Source organism: Hippopotamus amphibius, chromosome 7 (genome assembly GCF_030028045.1).
Source record: "Hippopotamus amphibius kiboko isolate mHipAmp2 chromosome 7, mHipAmp2.hap2, whole genome shotgun sequence".
NCBI lineage: Eukaryota > Metazoa > Chordata > Mammalia > Artiodactyla > Hippopotamidae > Hippopotamus > Hippopotamus amphibius.
This window is the reverse complement of record NC_080192.1, coordinates 74401726-74414173: the sequence shown is the minus strand read 5'-3', so window position 1 is coordinate 74414173 and position 12448 is coordinate 74401726. Positions and strand designations below refer to the sequence as shown.

General features: G+C 52.2%; 1 protein-coding gene across 2 annotated transcripts in view; it reads right to left on the bottom strand.

Moving 5' to 3' along the window:
* Positions 1 to 924: 924 nt before the first annotated feature.
* Positions 925 to 12448, bottom strand: part of LOC130857841 (myelin and lymphocyte protein-like) — a 39603-nt gene continuing 28079 nt past the window's right edge. Inside the window, exons 2-3 of one of the 2 annotated variants that reach the window (XM_057743673.1) lie at positions 4951 to 5118; positions 925 to 999 (exon numbers count right to left, since the gene is read on the bottom strand). In XM_057743673.1, coding sequence (XP_057599656.1) covers positions 925 to 999; positions 4951 to 5118 — 243 coding nt within the window. The remainder of the gene's footprint in view (positions 1000 to 4950; positions 5119 to 12448) is intronic. The other variant, XM_057743674.1, reaches the window with a different exon arrangement.

Sequence of the window (12448 nt, the reverse complement as noted above, 5' to 3'; positions counted from 1 at the left end):
CACACTGCTCAGAACATGTCTGACAAGCTTCACAAACAGTGAGAAGAAATGTCTACACCTGTTTTCTTTTCACTTAAGGACTTCCTAATTGAGCACAGAACCCTGGGTTTGAAGGGAAAAAAAGGGGTCCCCAGGCTGATACTGGGCTAGTTTCCAGAGAGGGTGAAGCCGTCTGACCTCCCTGGTAGCCGAGAGGGTGGGATACCCAGCACTGGGCTCTCTGAGATGCAGTGGCTGGGCACACACAGCTGTCATCTGAACTGCCCTTTGATGCTGCCTCTAGAGATTCGGTCTAAGCCAAGGATTCCTCAGAAAGAAAGCTGACATGATGGTGTTCCCCATACGGGAGAATTAAAAACAAAAACAAAAAACACCCCATTGGACATAAAGGCACTTTATAAAGTATTTCAAGGGTTTATCGTGTCCCACCACGGATATCTACAAATATTTGTTGGGAGAGTTTTATTCTCTATGACAAGTAGAATATCTTTGAAGATGTAGAATATCCATGAACATGTAGAATATCCACGAAGACCCAGAGACATGCTGCAAGATGGACACTCAAAAGAGCCCGTGGAAAATTCCAATAGACAGTAATAAAGACTCCGTCCAGGGGCCAGCAGGGGATCCTTGTTTTGTGGCCTCTCAGATCACAGTCCCCACTTATCACCCCACCGCCCCTTTCAATAGGAAATGACCCTAGAAGGACAGCTGAACTGTTGGAGGTTAAAAGTAGCAAGCCCTTTACCCTGACATGAAGGTATGTGGAGAGTCAGCGTAACATCCACAAAGAAACAGAACATTGCTTTTTGTTTTGTTTTCTTTTTCCACCATCGAGAGCATTTGTGCATTCTAAAACATTATGCTGGAAGGCAGGCTGATCAGTTACTACTGTATGTGTTTTCAGGGGTGTTCTCTATTGCTTTACGTAGACTTCCATCTGATTAAAGAAAACATTGCATGGATCATGTACAGCAGAGTGACTACGAATGAAAACACCTGAAACCAAGATAAATGACAATTAATGGCCGCCCATGGGGAGCGTGAAAGGCATGGGCTGTCCACATTGGGCTGGCTGCATGCATGGCTTGGGGTTGACAGCCCTGAAGTGTGTGGACCGCCACTGCTTCCTGTCACACAGGCAGACATGCTTTCCTGCAGAGCCCATGTGCGACCCAGAATGCTCTCAGCACAGACTCCAGGTGACCTAATGATACATTGGACTTGGTGTGTAAGCTCAACTATCTGCCATCACACATTGCTGTGTTGCTGCCACCCAACTGGAAACGAGGGCCCTCAGAGACCCCTCAAATGATACTTGCAGGCTAGTATCTACCCTGTTCTTTGTGGAAAACTTCCTGCACACCAGTAAGACCAGAGTCCACCAGCTGTGAGCCCAGCGGCCTTGGCTAAGAGAATATGACCACATGGGTTTGCTGGCTCTGGTTAAGGTCTCCATGCTGCCTGGACGTCCTCAGACTCCAACCAGAATTTTACTCTAAGATTCTGAATTTCACAAGCATGGGTCAGGGAGCCAGTCCACAGGAAATGAGAGACTGGGATGGGGAGGAGGAATTCTGAACTTTTGCCAGAAGGGGAGGGCTTACTGAGAAAGCTGCTGGGAATAGAGGCCAGGAAATGTGGCACAAGGTCCCATTGTACCCTGTCAAGGTCCTGCCTGCCGTGTTCATCTGGGTACCATCTATACTATCACCCTGCTCTGGGTGGTTGGCCCTAAGGGCTGCCTGCCCACAAACAAATATCTGCATCTGGCTTGTGACCTTGGGTGTGGGGTCAAGAGTTTCCAGCTTCTGGGGTTGGGATGGGGGAGGTATGTATGGTTCTCTAGTGAGGGGGTGAAGAGACAGAGTCATCTGAAGGTGACAGAGGAGGTAGGTGAGCAGTCTCCCAAGGTAAGGAGAGCAACCAAGGTGTTGCCTGGACATGCTCCTGGTTAGGAACCTGCCATCTTGGGAGATAAGCCCAAATGGGAGAGGGTCCCACAGTGTGGGGCATTTGAGGGGGTGCCATGGGCCAGGAGGTGGCCATGCTTATGGAACTGGGGAGTGCTTGGGAGCTGAGGGGAGTGTATGGCTTCCCTGGGGCAGGGGATGACCCCATGGGGACCAGCAGGCAGGCTTGAGGAGCTTTCCCCCAGACCCCTCCCTCTGGGGGCAGGAAGAGCACCCTCACTAATCCCCTTCCCAGAGCCCAGCAGTGCCCATCCTGCAGGTTTTCTCTCGGCCTCTCCTCTCCTCTCCTCTTCCCCAAATGGGGTGGTGGTGGCCTAGCTTTGGCACCTGGGGTTGACATCTTGTGGTCTGTCATCACATTTGACCTCAGGATTTGCTGGAAATCTAAGGACTGATGTTTCTGCAAATTTTCCCTTGTTTTGTAAACAGTGTCCATGGTTAGAGATGCATCTGTTATGAGTTAGCACACGGGGGCAGGCACACACATGCACAACTCTGGAAAGGAGTTCTGTGAAATAGTACCTTCTCCTAGTCCCTGTCATTGTGATCCATTCCATCAACAAGAAAATCAGGTCATGACCTCACAGCTTCCAAAGGGTCTGGTCCCCGCAGTTGGAGGACATTCCTTTTAGAGCTCAGAGACCTGCATGTGGTGTGCCCCCAGACACACAGTCTCACGCCCATCTGTCCTGCTAATGGGGTGAAGGAGGTTCCAGCCCTGTTCCACCCATCGCTCACCATGGGGCCTTGGGAGGAAGTGGTTTAACAGCTGTCTCTTCATCCAGGGAAACAACAGGAATTACTGTCCCATTTTACAAATGAGCAAACTGAGACTCAGAGGGCCCAAGGGACGTGCACAAAGAATGCGTGAGTGTGAACTCCAGGCCCTCCTCCTGCAGAGGTTCTCAGAGCTGTCAGGCAGGAGACACCATCGTCAAGAGACGAAGGTCTAATCCCAGCAGCAACCACCCACCCTGGGGGTCTGGACACGCACCGCCTGGAAGGGCCTGCCCAGAGCCCCAGCCCCAGAGCTAGGGCCTGGGAGACACTGGCCACTCAACTTTCCACCCCTGGTCTCAGCGATGCCTCTGCCCTGACTGTGTGCTTCCCTGGAAGACACTCAGGGAGAGCCAGGAACCCAAGTGGCCAGAGCCTCTGCTCACACTGGTGCTAAGGGTGTGGGTGACAGAGCACCTGGCTTGGACACTAGGCCTCTCCAGTTCCTGGTGACCCTGGGGCAAGCTGTGCATGCTCTTGGGGCCCTGGTTCTCCATCTGTGAAACAGTTATAACAACAGCACCTCCATCCTAGGGCTGTTGTGAGGGTAAATAAGATTCTTCCCAAGAGCTCAGACAGTCCAGGCCCCACAGGTCTGTCTCCTCCTGCATCTGCCTCCTCAAAGCCCACCCAGGCTCGGACCCCTGGCCAGCCCAGGCCTGGGCAGTGCAGCACTGACCGATGGCTAAGGGAGTCTGAGGCACATCATTTCTCTTCTCTGGGGCTTCATTTCTTCAGAAATGAGGGGAAGGTTTACTTTGTTCAAAATGAAGTGAATTAAGCAGAGAGGGCTTGGGAACCTGGCTGCTCAGACCCTCTGAGAATGGGCAGTGGGAGCTGTGAACATGGCAGGTTGAACTGAGGACTCACCACAGCAGAGATGTTTTCACTGTAATGTTTGTACATGTTGTCTTCTTGCATCTGGAGGGTGACCAGAGCTTCCAGGACAGAGGCGTAGAAGTAAAACAGGGTGGCAATACAGTGGTAGGCTGTGTCCTACAGAGTTAGAAAGGGCCATTAGAGAGATGGGGCGCCCATAGTGACGTGGGCAGCTGTGGTCCCAGCAGGGCCTGTCGACCCCACCTGTCCCTGCCTGGCCTGTGCCAGGCCCTTCCGACATCCTCTGCTATTTCCTTTTACTCCTCCCTTGACTCCGACGCCCATCCACGCCCAGCCTCCTCCTCACAGAGACTGACTAACTAGAGATGCCCAGCTGAGTTTTATCTCACTGGTCTGGGGGCCAGAGTAAGGACTATGAAGGTGGAGGGACTTTCGCTTGAGCTAGGATCTGGAAAGGGGTAGGGGAGGGCCTCTTGGATGGGTTGAAATTGGTTCTGGACCTGAGAAGTGTTATCCATGGTCACAGTACTGAGTTTGGATGTGGTCTCAGTGACCAGTGCAGAGTGAGAAGGTTAGGTCATGCCTATTGTTGTTCTGTTTTGTTGTTCATTTTTTGAGGGGGGGATAGTCTACTGGGGCCCCAGGTATATTTTAAAAGAAAAAAATACTAGAACAGCACTTTGAGTAGTTGTGAATGGAGGTGGTTTCTAAAGTCTAGGTTGGAGGCCTTTTGAGACTAAGAGGCCTGGCCAGTGGCACACCCCCTTTCAGGGGACGTGAGGGCAGGTGGCCCATGTGTAAGTTTACCCCCTTCATGGGCCTCAAGGCAGAATTCATGCAGAAGGGAGGTCACAGACCATCCCTCTTCCCTGGCCAAGTCCTCTCTGGTGACCCTGCTCTAGAAGGCGGTGACTGGGGGCTGGGCAGTGAGCGTGGCCTCACACTGGGCAGCAGGACCAGCCCCAGCACCCTGTCCCCCTCCCCCGAGATGGAAGCCAGCCCTCCTGGGTGGTGGGAGATGCCAGCTGGGCCCGGCAGGTGCAGGAGGTACGGGGAGGGTTGTTGGGCTGCTGGTTTCCATGAAAGGGGCAGTCACACAGGAGGAAGCAGAGCAGGCCCACAGAGAACCAGGCAGCGACAGCGACAGCCAGCCTCTGCCTTCACCTCCGTCTGCCCTCCTGCTGCGGGGAGCCCTGGGCCGCTGTGGGCAGCTCGGAGCTGAAGGGTGGCCAGCCCAGCCTTGGAGCAGGGGTGGGAGACATCTACAGGGGACCTCACCCTGCACTGGAAAACCTGCCTCCCCGTGGAGAGGGTCCAGTACTAGCCCCTCCCCCCACAGACATGCAGGGCTGGGACTCACCAGGGTGATCCAGGAAGCCCCAGCCTTGTGGGCATTAACTACATATAGGAAGAGCAGGAGAGTGGTGGCTGTGAAGCAGGACACAGACACGAACAGGACCCAGCCCCGGATCAGGGGGATGGGCACCAGGGTCGAGAGGATCAGGATCCACACCAGCCCCACAAAGGCCTGCAGAGGGAGGGAGAGAAGGGGTGCGGGTCACGCCAGGAGAGCCCATGCCCAGGAAGGGGCAGATCCAGAGGTTACACTGGGGAACCAGGAGCACTTTGCAGATATTAACTCAGTTAATCATCATACTGATCCGTTTGTAAGATGGGCAAACTGGGTCATGTACAAGGTAAAAATGTGTCATCCCATAAAAAGGTCTTGTGCCATCCAGTTGTATCATTAGAAGGGCTAATTCTGAGATTATATCCTTCCTACTATTTTCAATATAAAAATATCCTTTCTTTTAAAAAATGGTAGTGACAAGCCAATACTTTTGATCTTTAATTGGCAAAACAAATTAGCCACACTATTTTATTAGTATTGCTCCTGGGGCTTCCCTGGTGGCACAGTGGTTAAGAATCCACCTGCCAATGCAGAGGACACGGGTCGAGCCCTGATCCAGGAAGATCCCACGTGCCACGGAGCAACTGAGCCCGTGTGCCACAACTACTGAGCCTGTGCTCTAGAGCTGCAAGCCACAACTATTGGACCCACGTGCCACAACTACTGAAGCCCACTTGCCTAGAGCCTGTGCTCTGCAACAAGAGAAGCCACTGCAATGAGAAGCCCACATGCTGCAACAAAGGTAGCCCATGCACCGCAACAAAGAGTAGCCTCCACTCTCGGCAACTAGAAAAAGCCTGCATGCAGCAACGAAGACCCAACGCAGCTGATTAATTAATTAATTAATTAAAAAAAATTTGGCCACTAAATCCCCAAGTCCAGGAAGCGCTATGACTACTGGAGGTGGGGTTGGAGTGGGGAGGGCCCAGGTCAGCCTGGTCTCCTTGGATGTCCTAGGACAGGAATGAGAGAAGCACTCCTACCCCCGTCATTATCCAGAAGACACCCCACTTGGTGCCCTCAGGGTCAGGGAGCCCCATGTTTTCAAAGAGAAGCATAAGGACAGACGCAGGGGTCATAAGCCCAGTGGCACAGTCTGGCTCTCCCTGTGGACGAGGCACAAACCAAGCTGGGATTTTCTGTGCTTGTCTCCCCTTCTCCTTGTTCCTCTCCATCCCAGTGAAGTCACCTCAGCCTCCTCCACGGTCCCCAGCAGAGGAGGCCTGGGCTGGGAGTGGGCTGAGACACGGGTAGAGATGGCTTTGCAGTCAGAGGGTCCAAGGTACTGCGGAGCTTATCACCATCCTCCTGAGGGTCTAGGGGCTAAGGATGGGCTGCCCTCCCAGCCCTGTGTCCCTGGAGTGTGAATGCACGTGGTACCCTGATCCTGTCTCCCTGCACCTGCTGCCCACTTGCTGGATAAGAGGTAGCACTTCCTCAGGTGTTTCTGAGCCTTTTAGCTGAGAAGCATCAGGAGACCATCACCTTTGGGTAGAAAAATCACTGCAGTGAAGAATCTGCAGTTATCAAAACCAAGTCGAGTCAGATTCCACTTGGCACATCTGACCAGAAAACTTCTTGGGCTGATGACTGAGAGCTAGTGGAACACACTTTCCAACGTATAATAAGTGGAGCAAAATCAATTAAGTAAAATTCCGCAGGCTGCCACAGAGTAAGCTGTGTGTGTAGATTCCTCCATAGCTGTCTTTAAGATCCCACAGATTGCTGAGCCTTTTTCATAAGGGACAGTGACAAAAGCATGTGACTGTGCCAGTGGCTGAGACGGACTTGGACTTAGGAGGCACGAGAGTGAGGCGCCCCTTGTTCACGGCTAACTCTTGGGTGTGGACACAGGCCAGACCTGTCCAGCCGTGAGCCGCGTGTCAGTGTCCGAGTCAGGTAACTGGCCTCCAGGGCCTCCTGTTAATTGTGTTTGGCCGGAAAAGGTGAGTGACGGGCCAAACCCCAAAGGAACAGCTTGTATTGCGTGTGGAGGGGAGAACACTCCCTCATCCATCCTGTGTGGGACCCTGCAGCCTGGAGGTGCTTGTATGTGGCCCACTGGCATGGCATTGGGTGACACTGAATGCCACACCTGGAAAATGATTCTCTTTTCCACTCTCTTTGTGTTTTCTAACTTCGGCAAGGAGAAGGGCTCAGGTGGAGATGGGTGTCTGGATCTCCCCTAGAGCACAGCCTCCAAGAACAGGCAGGAAAAGGGACCTGGGTAATGGCACTGTTTTTATTTTTGTGGTAGTGAGAGGGTTATTTGGGGGGAAAATTAACCATAAAATACTTCTGAGGTAAATTAATGCACAGGTGGTGTTTGGAAATGGCATAATTTGAGAAGTGGCTCTTGGATTGTGGTCTGCAGACTCCGCTTACTTACCCTCTGCGGCTTGGTCAGGCACCAGAGGCAGGAACAGTGAGGAAAAGTCACCACGCTGGGTGCTGGCCAGAGTCCTGAGCGTGCACTAGCCACACATGGCCACAGAATTGGCAGGAGGTGCAGAGGGAAGCTTCAGGGTTAATGTAGACTCTTAACCTGATCCGGGTGTATTTTTACCAGCCTGATGGGACTATCTTCCAGCTCCCTAAAATGTGTTCTCTCTTTCTCTGCCTCCCTCTGTCTTCATTTCTCTCTGTCTCTGTCTGTCTCTCTCACTCCCTGTCCCTCTCTCTCTATCTTATGCAGATTTCTGGAGTTTGTCCAGAGCTGTCCACAGGAAGAAAGCCCAATCCCAGCCTGTGTCCCCTGGACGTCAGGACCCCACCTTACCTCTGTGTACCAGCTTGCAAAAGTCCTTTAAAAAATGTGTCTTTTATTTTGCATGGTTTATCTATAGAAGTACGTTTCATAGTAAGATGGTGGGGAGAAATTCTGTCTCTCTTTTATACATCTCCAATGAGATATAAGCCACATACTATACAACTCATCCATGTATAGTGTACAATTTGATGGTTTTTAGGATGGTAAAGATATGTGCAACCATCATCCCCAGAGTCAAGTTGAGAACATTTTCATCATCTTACAAGAAACTCTGTGCCCCGTAGCCATCGCTCCCTCACCCCTCCCATCCCTAGGCCACCACTGCCTACTCTCTGTCTCTATAGATTTCCCTGGTCTGCACGTTCACATGAGTTGGATCATATGATATGTGGACTTTTATAACTGGCTTCTTCTATGTAGCATAATGTCTTTCAAGGTGGACTTTCACAGAGTCCACCATCACGGTGCGTCCCACCCGCCCATCCCCATCCCGCCACTGGGGGGACCCTGAGTGAATGTGTCTCTTCCCTCTGGAGCCTCCAAGCTGGAAAGAGCTGAAGAACCACTGGTTCAAGGGAAACTCACACAGGAAAGAGGCCACCAGAGCCCATCTGCCCTGGAAATAGATGTGAAGTTACACCTCATGTGAAGGGAATGTCCTCAGCACAGATGACATGATTCAAATCCGTGGGTTTTGTTCCCAGGAGATGAGTGCGGTACCTACTCTCTGCCCACCACCCCCCCCCCCCCCCGCCAGCAGGTGCCCAGGGGAGATATGCAAGGGGGCAGCTGCTGCAGGAAGGAGCCACGGGGGTGGGGGGGTGCAGAAGGAACATCCCTGAGAAGACTGGAGGAGTGAGATGAAAAGACGAGGCTGAGCCCAGGAGAGTTCTATTCCCTGTAGAATCCCTGTTCTATTCCCTGACTGTGAGCGGTACCCTGCATTTTCCTGTGTGTGTGTGTGTGTATTTTGAGGCTGGTTAAGGATGAGCTACTGCAGAGAGGGGAATCACACCAAGGTGAAGCCAAGAGGACGTAAGCACCAGGCGGCAGGAGGGTGTAGAAAGAGGAAGGTGAGAGCACCGTAGCCTTTCCCTAGACCCAAGAAAAGGGGTCTGAGAGGGAGGCTGGGAACTCCTCCTGTTCTGAAAGGCAGAGAAAGCAGGAAGCAAACACTTGTTCTTATATGAGCCCCACCACCCATGTATGGAGGAGCTGGGCTCCCAGAAGGTCAAGGAAAATCTTCCTCACCCACCCATTCATTCACTCATGCATTTAACAGGTGCTGAGAGTGACCCACAGCACTGAGAGCAGGCACGTCCAGGGAGACAGACTTTATTCAAAGACACTAATAAATGGAGCCCATCTCTCCCGTCCTGTCCTCTCTCCTCCATCTTGCTGCCGTGTCTGGGGAAGATTAGAGACTCTCCATGTGGGGACCCTCTCCCCCTTTGCCAACAGAAAGGCAGCTTCTTGGGAGTCTGACCTCTGAGACTACTACCACATGAACACCAGGAGTCGTGCTGAGGCTTCCTGACTCAGTTTACATACACCAGCTGCTCTTCTCCTGGCCCCTTCCTAAGCAGTATCCTTCCTTCCAGGGGACACATCATGACATCACCCTCCACAGTAGGCTTAGATTGTGTCCCTTTACCTAACCTGAGGGCAAGACCAGGACTCAGGGGGTCTTGAGTCTGTTAGTGAAGAGGAGGATAGAGGTCTGCGATTCAAAGAGATAGGGTGTGTCAGGTCTGTAGTTGATATTAACAGGGAGAGTGTGGAATTGGGACTCCGCCATTGTCCAGGCCTGAGTCCCTCTTCCCTCAGGTCCCAGGGAAATCCCCTTCTCCCTAGTACCCACCGCACCTCTCTCCATAGCACTGACCAAAGGCATGAGGGATCCCTGATCAGTAGCTCCCCTCCCAGGCGGAGAACCGTCACAGGTTCCGAAGTGAAAGAAAACTCCCCTCAGATCCACAAAGCCAGGGACTTGTAGACAGGCTTCCCTCCTTTGGATGGACCTTGTTCCCTCCCTATACCCACTGGCTTTACCCAGCAGGATAAAGAGAAATAAGGAGGTTCTGTGAAAAATACGAGTAAGCGAACTGTAAGAGACAAAAAGAATTCTTGGACATTTAAAGCAGGCAGGAATGGGTTCTGTGCAAGAAAAACGAAGTACTGATGGGAGGCGCCAAGTGGGCCAGCAGAGCGGGTAGCTCAACAGCGTGCCTGCACCGGTGAGCAGAGCCCCTAAAGCAACAGCGCTGCTCTGGAGGGCTCAGGTTCTCTTTGGGGAATTGGTGTGGTTGTCAGTATTACTCTCTTTCTGTCCTTAGGGTCAAGGATTCTCTTCTGATTCATAGCCATCAGTGACGTGGGAGACAAATGCTAGCCCCTTCCTATGGATGGATGCTGAGAGCCAGTGTTTCAGAGAGTCGGGTCTGTGCCAGGGACATGGGCAGACTCATGGACCAGGCAGGGGACAGACCCCAAGACAGGCCTGTCTTGGTACTGGAAATGGTGCTCTCAGGGTGGGCTTCTAGGTAAGCTGGGCAAGAAGGACTTAGCTGCACCATGGCCCCTGCACCAAAGGGGCACCGTGAATGGAGACCACTGGGGTCTATGGGGCTTGTCTGGGAAGAGTCCTAAGACACAAAACTGGCTGGGTGGTTCCCTTCCTGCCAGGTCCCTTGATCAACAGTGCCTGGCTTATCACCAGGCAGCCGCAGGGCAGGGTGGAGGCTTGGAGAGATGAGGGGCAAGATTTTGTGCCAGCTGCCCTCGCCCTGAACTAGTGCCCTGCCAGATGGTGATAAACTGACACCAATGACAAATTATTTTTGAAAGGTTTAATCCAGGCCCACTGGTAATTGTTCCTGTGCCTTCTGGCAGATATAGCTATTTGCTATGCACTCAGAATTCACAAAACTTTCCCCAGGGTCCTGGTACCATGCTGGTGCCACCCCCAAGGCACAAGGCGGCGGGGGGTCAGAGGGGGGCAGCCACAGCATCTTCTTTGCCCTGGTCACTCCACCAGGCCGGCCAGAGTAGCTTCTAGCAGAGGACACACTGATTTCCACCCTCTGTTTCCCCTCCTTGGTGAGAAGAGCCTCTGGGAAGGCTCCACAGAGGGTGGTGTCTGTGTGGTACTTGACCTTTGGCACAAGTCAAGTGTGCCCTCAACAGCCCTGCCCACTCCCAAGTCTCACTCAACCCCCTGCCTGAGAAGTACATCTAAAGCAAAAGGTGGTGTGGATTGGCCTTACTGCCCCTGCCCCCTCCACAGTTGCCCCCTTTTTAGCATGAATTGGCTGGTTGATCTCCGACCACGTGTTTGAGGTATTAATAAATAATAATTGCATCTAATAGCTACTGAGCAGTAACTACATGTATCACTTGTTTTAAGAGCTTTGTGTATATTACACTCACTTATCCCTCACAGCATCCATGAGATGTGTGCTATCACATCCCCACTTTGTTGATGCAGAAACTAAGGCACAGTTGCCTGCTTGCATCCCCACAGCTGCTGAGTGCCAGCTCTGACAGGCTGGTTGTGAAGCCCAGGTCAGGGCCTCCATGTGTGTGACAGTTACACAAGGTGACTCAAGAGCAATTCATCATGACATCTCCCCCATATTTAGGCTCGGCTTTGGAAATGGCCATGAGAAGAGTAACATCAATGGAGAGGAGGCTGCCCCATTTGCCTTGCTCCTGCTCCCTGCTGCCCTTGAACCCTGGGTCTGGTGAACTGCAAAGGAGGTCCCCCCTCCCCCATCCCTCCACTGGCTCAACAGGCTCTGTTCTGTGATCCCACTCCCTGCAACAGCGGCATAGCCTGTGTGGCTCAGAGAGACCACCCGGTTGGGCCTGCCTTCCCCTTCCTGTGAGGACCCTACAGCCTTTGAGGTCAGGAGCTGAGAGGTAGGGCTGCAGGCCCAGGGGCAGGTTGTCCTGCCCCACTCTGAGCTACCACTCTTACCTGCTCCTGGGCAGTTTCCTTGTCTTGGGAGGGGAGTGGAGCTCCACCCTATTGACCCTGGAGGCTGAAAGTTTGGCATCTGCACCTCCCAGGTTATTGGGAGGTCAGGCATGAGAATATGGACTGTGAGTAATCAACAACTCTCTGGACCACAGATTTAAAAAATAATCCAGCATTTCATACCATTGGACTAGTAGAAAATTACCATGTCTGACACTACCAAGTGTGGAAAGGACTGGGAACAATGAAGACTTTCATATGCTGTTGGTGGGAGTCAAGTTTACACAATATAGGGACACTGTAATAGAATGCAAAGTGAGGCAGTCTTTTTTTTTTTTTTTTTTTTTTTTTTTTAACTTTTTTGGCTGCACTGTGCAACGTGCAGGATCTTAGTTCCCCAACCAGGGATCGAACCTGTGCCCCTTGCAGTCCTGCAGTGGAAGTGTAGTGTCCTAACTGCTGGACAGCCAGGAAATTCCCATGAGCCAGTCTCGGAAGGAGCCTGAACAAGCGATGGTCCTGAGATTAACTACTTTCATCAGCTTCCCAGTAACTCCGCTCCTGGGCTGTGTAAGTTGGAATAACCCTTTTGGACAGCAATGTGCTAACATCTGGGAAAGCAAAGGTGTGCCTTCCCTATGACCCAGCAAGTCAAATACTCTGTGTATTCCCACAAGAAGTTCCCAACATACAAGTAA